Here is a 17,493-nt window from a genome sequence, read left to right on the forward strand (position 1 = left end):
GATGATATATATTAGAGGTGGCTCAGCGCTCCCAGGCTTGCTCGGCAGGAGTTTGTATTTTTAATTCCTATGCCTCTTAGTATTTTAATTCAGTTTAATAAAAATTAGATTTTAATGAAAATATTCAACCGGGTTTTTTTTGCCCACCAGGCAAATTCTTGCTAATAAGCCCGGTGAACACCCTGAGGCACTTTTTATATACTTTATGAAAGCGGTGCTTCAGAGATTATTTCTGACATACATTTCAGCACAAAACCACAATATCTGATAGTGAAACCTCAGATGTCAATCAAGACCAACAGAAAACATGTTCATATGACTGAAATCTTAGTACACTTCCTCCAACGTCACCAAACGCTACCCTGTGAGATTGCGCTTTGGGCATTGAGTCACTTGTTTCTACTTATGGGGCCCAAAATTTGATAACACCCAAGATGCCAGCGGTTCAAAACAAGTAAACCCACCATCCTGATTCCTTACAAACATACCTTTTTTATCCAAGATAAAAACAAATGGCGGCTTTCTTCCAAAAGGTATTAGTGTATCTTGACGCCACCAGGAAGCAAAGGGTTTGACAAGGGGACCGCCCCTTTCACACCCCTAGCTGCCGATTGGTTTGATTCGTCAAGGTACTTGAAGGTCTGCATACTGTTCCCCATTGGTGATTCCCTGCCAGCGATGCCTGGCTCCCTCAGAAGGCGGATGGTGAGTTCTATGACCCCCCTCCCCCGTGATTGTGACAAGGGGTGTGTGGACAGCAGCTGAGAGCGCACATGCAACCATGGAACATGCGGCACACTTACAGCAGTGGGGTCCCTGGAGTGCCGACTGCCGCACATCACAGTACAGCGTGGACTGAAGACAGGGGTGTCCTCATAGCCGACAGCCGCTGAGGGCAGCACAGCGGAGACGGGACACTTACAGTAGCTGCACATCGCTGCACAACGGCCACTGCACCCCCTGAAGTGCCCCACGATTTAACTGTGAGATGGGGATAGGGGGGTAGTGAGGGCAGCGTTTCAATAGCTTCAGCCCGCATTTACCTTCCAGCTTTAAAACACCCGCTGCGCTGGGAAAATTACGGGGGTTGCGGCTTCAGGTCCAGCGCCGGGGAAGCCATTGCTACAGATAACCCCGCTGTATGCCTTTTGCACCTGGGGACGCTGTATCGCTTTTCTTAACATCTCTACTGCCCTTCCAGAACCTGCAGCCTAAGCACATGTGGAGCCAATCAGGGTACAGGGGGCGTTGCCACAGTGTGAATCTGGACTCCACCAGGAGTTCCTGGTGGCGTCAAGATACACTAATAGCCTTCCAAAAATAGTGTCACATCTGACCATGGGTTGTGTGTTGTATTGAAGTTCAGTCCTTTCAATAGAGATGAGCTGCAATACCAAAGAAAACCTATAGACCGATGTGGCACTGTTTTGTGAAAGGGAAAAAAAAGCAGCCTTGTTTGTCTAATCGTGTACAAACTCTTAAAGGGGCCAATGTGGCACTGTTTTGTGAAAGGGAAAAAAAAGCAGCCTTGTTTGTCTAATCGTGTACAAACTCTTAAAGGGGCCATGCCAACTTGCACAATCCTTTTCAAAATTTGGGGCCTGAGGGTAACAACTGATCACCCTGGAACCTACTCTCCTGGCAAACAGCTGATATTGTTGGGGGAAGCTGCAGCCAGCTAAACATTTCCCCAGCAGTGGCCACTGCCGGGAATATATAGTTATTGCAGGGCAACCATTCACTTGAACGCTTATCATAGAATTACAAGTAAGGCACACAGTTCTCTCGGATGGTAGACACTCTTACAGCTACAGAGGGGAAATCAGCAGCTGAGGAGCTCTCTCTGTGGCGTTCATATACAAAGAGGAGATGCCATCTTGGCACAACCCCTTTAAAGAGGGTGGACAGAAGGGAAGAGTTAAAGGGGTTGTACCCAAAGTTGAATTCAGCCCTTATCCACAGGATAGAAAATAACTTGCAGTGAGGAGGCGGCGGAATAGAGCGCTGGTTGCTCAAGTGCATCCGCTCGGGTATTTCCTCCAGCCCCAATGAAATGAATGGAGTGCTGAACGCGCATGGTCAGCCTGTACGCCCTTCATATTGATGTCACTGCTGGGGAAGAAGTGCCTCTGTAGTGACAAGAGAACAGTACATGGGAGTCCTATTCTCAAGGTCGGCAGGGGTCTCAACAGAAAGACCCTAACTGATCTGCAAGTTATCCTCTATCCTGGTACAATCCCTTTAATAGAGGAAAGAGGCAATAGCAAGATATATTCTTGCCCTTGGGATGAGCCCTTTCGCCAATGTATCTATGAGGGTTCAAGAAGGTGATAGGGTCCCTTTAAAATGGGCTTTTGGTGAACTATGAATGATGTAAGAAAATCTCACATAATTTATTATTCCGTAAGACATAAAAAAAGTAAAAAAATAAAAACAGGTTACTGATCATCAATTCTGAGGAAATGATGCACTGGCATACACTGGCACAGATAGATTCTTGGCACATTGCACCAATTAGTCACCCCCATCCCCCAGCGAACTGATAATCTGCAGTGTGTGTACAATATGGATATGGTTACATATCACACCACAACAGATTACTCAGTCTAGGAGGACAAGTGCATTATTGCAAAATACAGCTGTTATCTGTCCGGAAATCCAAGCTGTGTGTGTCTGAATGTGTAAGAGGAGAGACAATGCGGTCAGTGTCCTTATTGTGTGTCCGCCAGATAGGAGAGGAGCCCTGGATGACTTCACGCCCCCCCCTCCATGCCCCAGGACGTAGCAGATACTATTATTGGAAATGTGTTTTAAAGGGATATTACACAGTAACATTATGTTTTCTAGACAAAAGCACTGTGTTTAATCTCATGGAATTAAATTCAGTGGTTCACTTACCTTTCCACACTCTACATCTTTGGGCACCCATCCAGCATTCAGACAGAAAACTGGATATCTCCATAAGCTGCTGTTTTAGCCGGTTTTTGTATTTTCCGGCATTTTGGCCAGTCAGTGTAGTATAGTTGACTGGATAGGTGCCCGAATGAGGTGTGAATGCAGCCTTCAAGACATGAATGGTGGGTGCTCAAACAAGGTGTGAATGTAGTCTTCAAGACATGAACGGTGGGTGCCCAAATGAGATGTGACTGTAACCTACAAGATAGGAGCAGTGGGTACCCAAACCCCAAATGAGGTGTAAATGTAGCCACCAAGTGATAAATGGTGGGCGCCCAAACAAGGTGTGAATGTAGCCTTCAAGACATGAATGGTGGGTGCTCTTTAGAACTGCAGCAATTCGTTGTGGCATAGGTTCCACTAAGTGTTTAAATCAGTCTGCAGGAATATCGGCCCCTGCAGACAGGAAGCTACTCGTTGTTGCCGAAAATTAGATCTAGATGCTGACATGCTCTGGCCAGCTGAAAGGAAGGGGTCATCGATTCATGCTGCTTGTGCCAAATTCTGAACTACCATCAGCATGGTGCAGAAGTCTGGATTTATCTGATCAGGTGATGTTTTTCCACTGCTTGGTGATACAATTTTTGTGCTCTTTTGCCCCCTGGAGTCACCTTTTTATTTCTCTTAGACAGAATGTCACTGGAACTGGTCGTCTGCTGTTATAGCCCATCTGTTACAGCTAAGGAATGCTGAGTTGTGCATGTGCACACATTAGTTGCAGCACCCATGCTGTATTACCTGCAATTTGCTTGCCTCTACACCAAAACTATTCTTGACATCCTCCTCTGATCCCTTTTGGTGACGAGTGGTTTACATCAACAGGATTCGCAATCATCATTCTCTGTATACTCTCCAAACAGTTACACGAGAAAACCCCACAAGGTGGCAGTGAAATCTTGGCCCCGGCTAGTCTAGCACCGATGACCAGCCTCGTTGGAAGTCACTCTGATCGCTGGATTTTCCCATCTAATGTGGATTCACACTGAAACTGATATGCTGCACTCCGGGGTCACCGGTCTAATTTACATACAGGGAAGCTCCAATTGTAAAAGGGGCAATGTCTCTAATAAAGTGTCCTGTCATTGAACATCTACATCAATGCAAACTGGATGGTAAAAATCTATGTAAATATATTTAGAGGACATTTTATATAACATTTATGGGATTTTATCTCTACCTATACTCTATGGGGGCCTCCTGGAATAATGTCTGCCAACTACATATATTGCTCAGAGCCGTACATGGATATGGTGACTGACATCCAAGGCTTCAGACCTGAAGACACACATACCTGGAATAGCAGAAATAGCTTTACCTATAGGATTATTATTAACTTTCTATCTCAACTATTTACTTGTGATCCCAGGATAAGAACTTGCACATAACCAGGATGCTATATACAATGACTGACGGGACATAAAAAGCTGGTTGGCAACCAGTAAAATTCTTGCCCAGCTGTTTCTACAGTCATGAAAGGCAAATCTGCCTAGATACACAGCGATACATGCTCCAGTATCACTGCCCAGGTAGGCAGGTTTGGCTTTCAGGACTTCAGGGATAGCTGGCAACAATCCAAGGGAGATCTGTTATGGTGGCCATATTGGTGGTCACCAACTTTTTCAGCAAAAGTTGGAACTCACATTTTTCTGGTGATGTAAACGTTTTCTAAAGCTGGCCATACACATTAGGTGTACACTGATGTGCCAAAAGTCCTGGGATAGCAGTGTGTCAATTAATTAGGGAATGGGAACGCTCACACCGGTATAAGTTGTGAGGTGTTACCTTGTGAGTGAGGTTGAACACTGGCCAGCAGGCGTATAGCGAGGCGATGTGAATGATCAAAGTTCGAACAAGGCATGATGGTGGGTGCTAGGCATTTACAATTCCTCAATCAACAATGTTATGTGTGTACCAGGACCATCATAGAAGGCATTACTGCCCACAGTAGGGAGCGCAGTGTCCAGCCACAGGTGCTTCAAGATCATGACCTGCAGCACTCTTTAGCTTCCATGGGATATGGGAGCAGAAGACCCACTAGAGGGCCTTGCTTATTACCACAACACCGGACACAGCGCTTCACCTGGAATTATGAGGTTGCTAACTGGACCCTAAAAGGACTGGCAACATGAGCCTTGGTCCGAAGAATCATGGTACCAATTGTTTCGGGCTGATGGTAGGGTTCATGTGCGGCACAAACCCCATGAATCCATGAACCCCAGTTGTTAACAACTAACTGTGCAGGTTTGTGGTGGTTCTATACTGGTGTGGGATGTATTCTGGTGGCATGGGTTGGGTCTACTGGTCTGCCCAAACACGTCATTGACCGCTGCCACTACATTTCACTGCTTGGTGACCATTTGCAGCACTTCATGGACTTCATGTACCTCCTACAATGATGAGCTATTCCAGCAGGATAATGCACTGTATCATCCGATCCAAGTTGTTCATAAATGTTTTAAGGAGCATTCTGGAGAATTCCTACAAATGGTGTGACATGTACACTCACACGACATGAGTGCAAGAGATTATTTATGAGATGTGGTGGTGAAGTCTATTCACGCTTGAGATCCAACATCAACATCCCTCCAAACATCTTCTTTCCCCTTGTGTAATCGATACAATGTCAAGTTGGTGCACTGCGCCGGGCTAGAGAGGTCCTACATGATATGAGTTCCTGTCCTACAACTTTTAGCATGTAGTGTATATTGCCAAACATCTAATGTGTATTGGTGCCTCCTGACTCTTTCCTAACTGCAGATTTTGGGAGCGATAAGGATCAGGCTCCTTTGTTCTCAGGAAAGAGCAGATGTAACTATCCCTTGACTGGTACATTGTGACTATAATGCTGTAAAATGGAGTTATCATAAGCGTTAAATGTCAAGATAACATTTCGAACATCTATAAGGCGCTGTCATAGGTGTCTGGCAGTGACTTTCTTCCCTCCCCTATAGAGAACACACACTCAGTTGAGCAGAGCATGCATGTGTATGGAGGGATCGGGAGAGATAGTGGTCGTATCTCATGTGTATGCTCCGTTTTATAAAGGCCATATAAGACCTATGTTATTGCAAGTAAAAGCCCCAAACGTCTATCACAGATTTGTAATGTACCCAGCCGCATGTCTCATTTCCTTGCCTATCTGGGCTGTGGCAGAGTATTGTACCACAGGCCTAATCAATGCCGCACTATCTGTGAGAAAAGCACACATGAGTTGAAGAGGCCTATTTATAATCAGATCACCTGATGGGAAGGACAAATCCTCCTCCGTTATCAGGTCTCTTCCAAAGGCCTCACCCTGTACAGTCATGAGATAGAAGAATTGAGAAGCCTTTGTCTTGGATCCATAACCATAAAGCCATTCAATTCCCTACTGACAACAATTACCACTATTCATAAATCGGTTCCCATTACACTAACCTTTGAGCAACCCCCCATTAAAAAAAACCAAAAAAAAAACCTTAGTCGTCCTCTTCTGTAATTTTCGTCTTCTACATAGATATCAGAGTCGGCTATAAGTGAAAGCTATTACTGTGCCCATAGCGGTTGTCGCCCAGCTTTATAGACATGCTGGATGGCATATAAATTGTTACTTAGAGCTAATTAGCCATCTTTACAGTAGCTCTTGTATTCTGCTCAACAACCAGGAGGCCCAGGATGAGCAACCCTTCTCATATAGAGATGTGCGGCTTTGTGAAATACATCTAAAAAAGTTCTCTGCCTGCAATCTATAGGGGATGTGTGGTCTCATACAGAAAACCCTTTTTGTGTGTTATATTAGGGTATACAGAAATCATCAAGGGGCATTCAGGATTCCTCTCTATTAGCCAGAGTGGCGAATCCAGCCTGTCCATGAATTACACAGTCAGCACAGTTCGGCTGAGCATGCAAGTAGATTTAGTTTTAGTGACCCACAGTGGCCCCACTTATAGTGCTCTCACTCCACTAACTCCTTTCATCTGCAGCAAAGCCACCTTCTTTACTCTTACAAGACTGCCGGCCACTATGCCACCTTGCATCTGTACACACACAGCGTAGCTTGACTCCTCCTCCCAGCTCCAGCGCTCATCATTGTGCATCCAGAGCCATGAGGAGGAGTCAAACTATACCAAGTATAAAGCGGCATGCTGTCTGGCAGTCCCATAGGTATAATGACTGACTACTGCACATGGAAAGAGTTAATGGTGCAGGAGTCCAGCGGCAAAGCAGAATATGTGGCATGCCCTCCCAGGACAGCCCCCCAAATTTGTGACAGTCCTGGCAATGACGGTTGCAAGCACTGCCTCATAGATATCGCAGGCAGAGTTCTATCTCATGTGGGAACAAAGGATCAGGCATGACGAAACATAACTGGACATCATCTGCCTTCAGGGGGAAAGTAAGGACCACGTTATGTGCCAAATTTAGGCAAATTTTACCACCAGGTCTAGGAACAAACACATTAGTAAATCTACTCCATCATATTTAGATGTACAAATTAAGGCCTATTCACATCTGCATTGGAGGTTTTGTTTGGAAAATCCTAGAATAAATAGCACAGCACCATTTCATCTGGTAAAATGCTGATTGGGAGTTGGATGGAAGATTATAGTCAATGGCGTCCGCTCGCCACTGGATCCAGCATTTTCTTTGTTCAGCTTCGAAGACAGACTTAAACAATGGAAGTTACCTGCATCTCCAATGCTGATGTGAATGAGGTCTTAGGTTTATGGGTACCTTTAGATTTGTTCAAACTAATTATATATACAGTATAGCTACATGTATCTGCTGCAGCATTCCGAGGAAGCTTTGTTTGCACAGTAATGTGTGCAATGTGAACCAGTCTCATGTCATCTCTGCTGGTTCTTGTCCGACCCCATTTCAGAACTTTCCATTTATGTTGCTGTCAATCACTGGGACAATTAGGGTGTCCGTACCAATCATTCTTGATCAGGTTGTAACCTGATCACACTTCAAACCACCCACATGAGATGGTATGTGAGGAGCGTCACAAACGGTAGGTTTCATGGTGTAGGTGTAGAAAAGACATAGGTATTGCTCATTGTTCAAGGACTAACAGGTACCCATAATAAAGGCTGTCCTACCACTAAGCAAGTGTACTGGCAGACCAAGAGTGATCTGGGTAACTGGGCATTGAAAGTTGAGGCCTTACCAACCATTACAGCCATGTATTGAAAGGGGTGCTCCCATTTGTCCCAAACATGGCTGTCATGGGTACACTGCTATAAAACTAGTGGGTCAGCTCACCAGGAGGATGGAAACGGCTGACTGGGCTTTGCTATGCCGTTTCCGTAACTCCAATACAAGTCAATGGGAGTTACATAAACAGCGTAGCACAGCAAGTTACACCGTTTCCATAACTTCCTAGTTATGGAAATAGCATATCTTGCTCTGCTATGCCATTTGCGTAATTCCCATTGCCTTCCATAGGAGTTATGGAAACACTGTAACAAAGCCCACTCGGTTACTTCCATCCTTTGGATCACTACATACAGCCAGGCTGAGGCTGGTGGGGGCTCGAACTCAACCTAGACGTGGGTCCCAGAGGTCAGACTTGTACCTATCAGACTTTTATGGCATGTCTCAGATGGGAAAACCCCTTTAACCGGAACTTGGGTTAAATCTTTCTAGATAGATTCACCTATCTATAATATATATGTATTTTTATTTATTTTTAATTTATAAATTTCAAAAGTCAAAGTGACACTAAATGTCGTCTTTATCTACTTTTGTTGTGTAGATAAATATGATGGTGCAGATTTACTAATGTGTTTGTTCCTAGACATGGTGGTAAAATTTGCCTAAATTTGGCATATAACATGGCATCATGTTTTAGACGTGTTTATGAAGAAAATACATGTAAAAGAATAACTCACTCGAGAATGGGCATGAGTTGAAAAAAAAGGAGTGATTTAGTGGGAAAGGGGTATGGTTTAAAAGCAACAACGTGCACCAGAATTGTATCAAAATTTTTCCCCAAACGAAGCCAAGCTATAGCTTGTATAAGGTTTGAACAGAAGCACGTAAACATGCGCCAAATTTATTAAGTATGAGCCGATGTGATAAATTTGGCGCATTTTCAGACTATTCGGTCTACGTTTACACTTTCTATTAGATAGGTTTAAGTAAATCTGTCCCAGTGTATTGTTCTCTATAATCAACCATTTTTGGGGGGGAAGGTCTGATAGAAGTGTTCTTCTACAGAATGACTGACAGAAATCCAGAATGTTGGGCCTCATTTATTAAAAATGTCTTACAGTAAGTCTGCCCTTGTTCCCCATAGCAACCAATCACAGATCAGCTTTTATTTTCCCAGAGGAATGTAAGAAATGAAAGCTGAACTCTGATTGGATGCTAGGGGCAAAAGGCCCGTCTTACTATTAGACAGTTTTGATAAAGAAGGCCCTTCAACGTCCGTCACGATGATCACTAGTCCATCTCCAGTTGTGAGAAGCTCCGGATACTTTTCTATGCTCAGTCACGTTTGTTGCCTCTTGGAGAGCCTCCCTCTGCAGATACATTATTCATTATCCCCACTGCAGGCCAATGATTCACGCTGGGCGGACATGTTAATAGAATTGAGTAGAGTGTGACTATGTGGCCTCTGAAGCCTTGAGGATACAGATAATCCCCACCAGGTTGTAAATCGCCATCTTTCCACGGCTGGTGGGAGCAGTACAGGGGGCCGTGACTTCCAGCTGCTCCTCACACTCTTATCCTACTTAGCCCAGCATAGATATTGGTTCGCCTCTCCAAACCGCCTCCGAGCACATGGGGGGGTGACAGCCGAGATTATGCTAATTAGATTTACATATTAAAGACCGTCTCTGAACTGAATACTCTGAGTTAAACAGGATTAGCTGTAAGTGGCATTGCCACTCTCCATAGAGATGAACGGGAGTGTTAGAAATAGCAGAACCTTCGCTTCAGCCGTTTACGCCACCCCAATTCATTTCTATGTAGATTGGTATGCTCAACTCTTAAAAATCACACAATTACATGGGGCAACTATTGTCCGAATAAAGGTACCTTAACGCTGGGAGTCCCAGAGATTCATTTACAAATTGCTTAAAGTGGTTGTCTCATCAGAGACAATACCTGAACACAACCGCCATGATGATTTCAGATCCTGCTTCCAACCCCCCAGGGCAGTACAAGATTATAAGAGTGAGATGATCTACATAAGAACACGTAGTAAGTGGATACTCGGAAGAAAAGACGGGCTCTAACATTTTGGTGGTCGCGAAGCTAGCGAGGTGAAGTATCCCGCTATCGGTGGGCTGCAGTTGCTAGTAGGACGACGTCAACCATCTCCTACACAAGGACATTCCATCTCTTCAAGCACGCTGCTGTTGAGGTTGCAAGACCAAAGTTTGTTTGTGCAGAGTTTAATAAACCGTAGGTTGAAGCATTTTGAGCCTTCTCAATTGCTGTCCCACCACCTGGTGTTGAGTCAGCCCTGTGATTGAGCTTCCTACCCATGGTACCGCACTACTGTCCCAACTTATGATAAGGGGGAATCTCTGACAGTGGTTTATATCACTCAGAACATAAGGAGAGGGCATGTTAAAATCAACTGTCCGATCCTTATCCTCCCCAACATCTACCATCGGGAGAGAGTCGTGAGGCAACCAAACAAGTTATATGATTGGCTGGACCCACCATGTTTGGCTTACATCTAAATTGTATGGTCACCCTACAGCCTAAAAAAGCCGCACAGTTTGACGCTATTGGAACAAACAGCTAGCAATAGGGACCCTTCTTCATGGACGGGAATGCAATGTTCCATATAGGATGGTGGTCCTGAGTTGTCTCCCCCGTAGACTGTAATATCTTTTGGTACAATTCAGAGATTTAGGCTTTTCAATATAGTAATAAGTATGAACGCACAAAACATACCGCCAAACACAAAATAGGAATCATACCACTTCTATTTCTGTCTCTTCTTACTGCCAAGAGCCAATGAAAACCTGAACTGTGTCATTCAATAAAAACATTTTCTGGCAATTAGGAAGCTAGTCGTTTAGGCAGCTGTATTAGTCTGGACGGGACCGTGAGAAAGTCATAAATTAAATTATGTGGCCACTTTCCTCATTGACGTTTTTTTTCTCTCCTGTTGCCTCCGCCCAAGTAAATCCGGCAGAAGAGCTGGGGAGTGGAGCAGAAAATATTTATAGAAGAGGTGGAGGAAATCAGATGCAATGAGTAGGTTTCAGGGCTGAATAAAGGATCCGGTATACCGCCCCACATACATCAACTGCTAGAAACTCCCTGCAAGGTGCAAGGTATACACAGAGGAGTAAACAACTCTGCATATAGGTCTATACCGGACAGGGTGAGTTGAAAGTCATGAACCTGACCCCATACCAACACCGTTAATATCCCAATCAATTCTACAAGGGTGTGTGTGTGTGTGGAGGGGGGGGGTTAAAAGAAAAAGCGAAAGAAAGTCTCCTCGGCTGCATTCATAACTGACGATCCCTCGCCCGACCTAAACACAGCAGAATTCTGATCCTCGCCATGATTGTTCGAGATTGAAATACCCTATTCAATCAATTGGGGCCCGACTCTCAATCAGCTGACTGAAGGATCTAGTGAGCGCCGTGTCCCCTTCATTTTTTTCTGTACCAGGCACAGCTCCGTACATTCTCTAGAGGCCGTGTCTGGTACTACAGCTCCCTGCAACTGGATGCCATTCAAAGTAAATGGGACCGAGTTTCAATACCATAGAAAGCCCATTAACAAGAGTGCTGCTATTCCTGCATACAATCTTTTTAAGCCCCTAACAGGTCATTTTGACACTAGATTATCAGATTACAGGAATAGACAGTATATACATTTATCCCCACAATTTCATCATATACCTGTTTTCCCAGCAATTTGCGTTGCCCAACATTTAAATATCACTCTTCTTAAAATCACAACCTATGCAAAACTGTCATAAATACTACAGACATGACTTATCATATGTAACTGCGTATGTGCTGTGAGTCAAACAATCATAACCTTTAATAAGTGATGCCATCTTATTCTACAGTGTGTGCAATCAAATGACTCTAAGGACAGCTTTGAGAAAATTTACTGCAAGGAACGTGAGTACAGGGCGCAGACAGGCGATACCGATATAAAAATGGTGTTACAATGCAGAACCGTGGGAATTACTACTCCAGAAGAATTGTGGGAATGCAATAAAAATGCAGAGCTGATGCATAGCGGATTATGCTTAATACAATGCAGAAGCATCGGTCACATTAAAGAACGTCTGCAAAATTTGAAAAACACGGCTGTCTTCATTCAAAAAAAAAAATAGCACAACACCTGTCCATGGGTTGTGTCTGGTATTGCAGATCAACTCCACTGAAGTGAATCTCATTAAGCTGCAATACCACACAAAACCCGTGGACAGGTGGGACGCTGTTCTTAGATGAAGGCTGCCATGTGTTTCCAATCGTGTACAACCCCCTGAAAATTCGTACACTGCTACTTGCGGTAACATACAAAAACTTTGGAGATCCTGTACCAGACTCATTATAGAGCTGGTATATATTGTCCATGGACTCATTGGATGAACTCCACAGGATAGAGGGTGGAGGGCTTTACCGCCGAGATCCCCGCCAAACTAAAGAATGGGATCCTGTGTCCCCTCTCCTCCGCAATGTGGGGTTACTGTATTCCTTGCAGTGAGGAGGAGATTGAATGGAACATAGGTCACATAAGCACACCAGCACTCCATTCACTTTCAATGGGACTGCTGAGTACTCGAGTGGCGCACCTATTTCCATCACTCCCATTGAAATGAATGGAGCGCTAACTGCACATCAGCTGTGGAACTAAGACTTCATTTTTTTTAACTTTCTACCTTTTTTTTTTTTTACTTTCTACCATTTCTTGCTTTCTCCCAACTTCACTAGAAGTTGGAAGATCATCAATCTCCAATGTGTAGCTGTCCAGCTGGTGCAAAACTGCGACATAATGAGTTGTAGTTTTGCACTAGCTGGTTGGGGACGACTGATTTAGACACAGTTTTAAGAGAACTTACCTTCCTAGGCTTTATCTTGTCTTGAATATCGTACTGTCCAATTCCCTTATAGCTAATTCCCAGCCACCAGGGGATTCCTTGTTTGTCCTGAAAAGAATGGACAAAAGTTTTAATCACACGCAGCAAACTATAAATTGTGTTTGGAAATAAATCAAATCCTACAGGCATCCTGCACAGTGCAAGCAGTTGTTAATGTACTTATTTGGCAGGATGGAAGCAAGTCATGAAAGGGGTTACTTATCCAATCAGGCATCATAGAACAATGCGCCCCTCTCAGGGCCCACCTCTATTAGTCACAGTGGAGTATCACTTTAAACAGTGCTGCTCCCTCCGGCAGACTTGGTCTGTACATGTATTACACAGATGGCCATTCATTTAAAGGTCTGCTATGCAATTAGGATATTTCCTCTGCAGTGGCCGATCCTTGTGTAGGCCATCCGTCTCTTACAGGGATGACACCATAGAATTAAAGGGGCTATTTCACCAAAAAGCTTTAACACCTGTCCGTACTATAGATAGTATAGATGTATGATTGTTGGGGTCCGACTGCTGGAACCTCCAGGGATCATAAGAGTAGCACTCCCCACCCCCACCCCCCTTATAAAAGTAGCGGCAGAGCGCATGCATGACTACCACTCCATTCACTGTCTATACAGAGCACTTGGCTATCTTCCTCAGACCCATAGGAGCAAATGCAGCCTGGGTCACGCATATACACTGCAGCTCCATTCACTACAGGGACCAAGCATGTGCTGCTCTCATGATCCCCGCGGTTATTGGCCCCCCAGCAATCATACATATATCACCTAAAGTCCCACAGAGGCAAAACCCTACAGGTACCCACATTTACCCTTTGGTTGATATCATGTTTCTAAACTTGCCTGCAAGCACGATACATTTTTGCTTTAAAAAAAAGCATTGCGTCTATGTACTTGCGTTTTTTACGTGTGAGAAATAAATCGTAAATGCTTCCAATAGTAAAAAAAAAAATCACATCGCAGTTGTAGGCAGATCCCAAAGCAAATAGTGGGCGATTCCTTATGAGAAATCGCCCCAAACTAGAACATACAGCGATTTTACAATTTCGCAAAACACAATGAAAGCAATGTATTAACACAGAGGAGACTTCTTTCCACATCGCTGTTGGACGGAACCCACACGTAAAACTCATCTTTGTGAATACACCCTTAGTCAGTCAAAAGCCACATAGTTACTGAGAAAGTGTGTCCGCTCTCCTATTGCATATTTGAAATAAATTTATTTTCATATCACTGTCAACGCTTTATTCTCCATAGGGAACTATAACTCCCAGCATAGCCAAATGTGGCCATTTACAGGACATTCTTTAAATGCAATCTCTGGGATCCTCACCTATTGGGTGAATGGGAGTCACCAATTCATACCCGTTATATTCTTCATATACCTCAGTTAAAGTATAGTGGCCCAGAGTTACCGGGGCCCCTCCATAAGTGTGCATGTGTTTGTCTTGTGCATTTGTATTGTCAGTGTCTTTATGTGTATGAATTTGATGTGTATTGCTCCTTTGCAACACTGAATGGGTTAATGTCTGGAAAATGTATCTTGTTGTGTGTTATGTGACCATGTTTCATACATGTCTATGCAAGGATGCTAAGTGTGGGAGTTAGTTAGCAAGGATCCTCTTGCAAAGGTCAGTCTATGAGTAGAGTTTGCAAGTCTGCAAGTTGGGGAACTGGGAAACTTGAGTCTGGGGAACTTGAAAGACTTTTAGTGAATAGGAGAAACTGTGCCTTGTCCTACGAGGAGCCCCAGGATGGAAGAGGCTGAGCGATGGCCTGCTGTGTGCCCTGGATCCTATTCACCCAGGCCTCCCTGCTATTAATACGAAGGACTGACAAAAAGAGAAAGCATGAGAGCAACTGCCAGGCAGCGCCGAGTGCCTTTTACCAAATGTGAGTGTTGACCGGTAGAGAGGTGGAGAGAGAAGGAGAGTGGCTGGGAGCAGAACCCCACAGATAACTAGGACTGTGGACTTGTCTGTCAGCCTGTGAATCCTCCCTGTCACACCACTATTGTGTCTGCACTGGTATCCTGTTGGATTGTACAAAGTTTTGGATTGTAACTGTTATTTGAGGTAAATGAGCTCTACCGACTGTTTATTACCAACTTCTGGATTCACCGCAGAGGACGGAACAGTGGCGTCACAAGTGACAAAAGGACTTAAGGTAAACTGCATACTGGGTTACCCTGTGAAACTCCCCCAGCAGTAACTTGGTCGGGTCCTGTGCTACCCCCAGGAGAGGAGATGGTAGAGCCCAGTGACAAGGCCTTATCTACCCTACTACCTGCAAAAGCACATTCATTGTTTCATTAAAGCGTATGGAAAATGCAGCGGCCAGGAATGTGTGAATCAGCATCAGGTAATATTTGCATGTAGTTGTACGGTGGGCCCCAGAGTGGTTTTTCCTGGTGAACCCTAAGCACCCCAGTCTGACACCACTTCAAAATATCTTCTACAATAGGTAACTATGCAGTAAAACAGGTTGAAAATTCTAACTAAAGCAACAAGCAGAATGAATAGTAGCCCAAAAGGACAAGTGACAAAAGGACTTAAGGTAAACTGCATACTGGGTTACCCTGTGAAACTCCCCCAGCAGTAACTTGGTCGGGTCCTGTGCTACCCCCAGGAGAGGAGATGGTAGAGCCCAGTGACAAGGCCTTATCTACCCTACTACCTGCAAAAGCACATTCATTGTTTCATTAAAGCGTATGGAAAATGCAGCGGCCAGGAATGTGTGAATCAGCATCAGGTAATATTTGCATGTAGTTGTACGGTGGGCCCCAGAGTGGTTTTTCCTGGTGAACCCTAAGCACCCCAGTCTGACACCACTTCAAAATATCTTCTACAATAGGTAACTATGCAGTAAAACAGGTTGAAAATTCTAACTAAAGCAACAAGCAGAATGAATAGTAGCCCAGGGGATGCAGCTCAATGCCAAGCTGCAGCATACAAAGGAAATGAAAGCAATATGAAAATATCCAGCAGCCAAATATCGTAATAAAAGATGAAAACAGTGGAGGAGTGCGGCCAATACTTTCCTCTTTATTAAGCGCCGTCCGGCTCTGGTGATAAAGTCTCTGAACAAGAAAATAACCGTTTTATGGATGCGTTTATAAAGGAACGGTCACTGACCTTTACTTTGTAGTAATGAACACCATATGTGGGCAGAGCTTCCACTATTTTCATGTACCTGCAGGTGGCGGAACAAAGAAAGGAAAAAAAGTCATGTAAAATAATGAACAAAGTTAATTTCATACCCGGCTTGTCATTACAACAGGTGTTGGGTGCATTTACCGGCCAACACACCACAAGTGCAATCCAGCAATATCCTTGAGATTAGCTCACCAATTAAAAAATGGCTGCATGCAAATAAATTAGGCTGTCATCGTATAATATATATACATATAGAGCAATTCAAAAAGAAGGTTGCAAAACTAAAGTCAATTTCCCCAAATGTGAATTGACATACAATGCCTAAAATGAGATGAAAAGACAAAAAAACTCTGCAACGTCTTCATGTGCCTTACAGAGGTTGGTTGTCGACGCCATTGGTCAAGTCGGTGGTCCAGATCTGCACAGAAGTGTCCCAGCATATCCTCTATTATTGATGCCATTGCAGCAGAGACATTGCTTTAGGTCATCTAGGGTCACCAACTAACTTCATGTCATTCTGGTTGTTGTATGTCAATGCATGTAGGAAGAAATCAGCTTTACGTTTTCAGAGTTCTTTTTGGAGCGCCTTGTATTATAGGGACATCCACAGTGGAGGTGGAAAAGAAGAAACAAGTTAAAGGGAACCTGCCACCAGAAGCACAGAGTCATGAGGGCGGAGCATTGTTGGCCTCTTCCGGCCCTGCCTATTACAAGAGACCTGTCAATCTTGGTGATCATGGTGGGAAAAAAGGCCAGCAGAGCTCCGCCCCATGACTTAGAGCTGCAATCCCTGTGGACTTTCAAAGTATGTTTATTCTGAAGCACGGCAACATTTCAGAACAACATATAGACCCCAGCAATGGCCGAGCCTTACTGAGGTTCACGCTGTTGGTCGCTTGGACAGCATGAACCTGGCAACAGGCTCCCTTTAACACCTTGAGGCTTTTGGGAGTACATGTACGCTCCTGAGGGCATCAGGATTTTTTATGTAGCGGGGCTGGGAGCTGATCCCGCTTAATAAAGTGCAAGTGCCAGCTGCTTCTGAAAGCATTGATCATGGGTGTTAACCATTTAAATGCCGCTGATTGGAGTTTGTGGGTGTCTTTTGGGTGCCATGACAGTCGGGGGCTTTCCAGGCCCTCTTAATGACTATCATGATAGACTGTGTCAAAATGCAATACTATGGTACTACATTATACTGTATAAGCGATCAAAAGATTGCAAGTTCAAGAATATTTGGTATCGCCGCATCTGTAAAAGACCGATCTATCAAAATAACACATTATTCTTTCCGCACGGTGAACGTCGT

General features: G+C 44.2%; 1 protein-coding gene across 3 annotated transcripts in view; it reads right to left on the bottom strand.

Annotated features, from left to right (window-relative positions):
• The window catches only part of FRMD4B (FERM domain containing 4B), a 234,507-nt gene that overhangs the window by 24,713 nt on the left and 192,301 nt on the right, over positions 1-17,493 (bottom strand). For all 3 annotated transcript variants that reach the window (XM_066596677.1, XM_066596678.1, XM_066596676.1), the window contains exons 10-11: positions 16,164-16,221; positions 12,992-13,078 (exon numbers count right to left, since the gene is read on the bottom strand). In XM_066596677.1, the coding sequence (XP_066452774.1) occupies positions 12,992-13,078; positions 16,164-16,221 (145 nt within the window). The remainder of the gene's footprint in view (positions 1-12,991; positions 13,079-16,163; positions 16,222-17,493) is intronic.

Source organism: Eleutherodactylus coqui, chromosome 3 (assembly GCF_035609145.1).
Source record: "Eleutherodactylus coqui strain aEleCoq1 chromosome 3, aEleCoq1.hap1, whole genome shotgun sequence".
In the NCBI taxonomy this organism is placed as follows: Eukaryota; Metazoa; Chordata; class Amphibia; order Anura; family Eleutherodactylidae; genus Eleutherodactylus; species Eleutherodactylus coqui.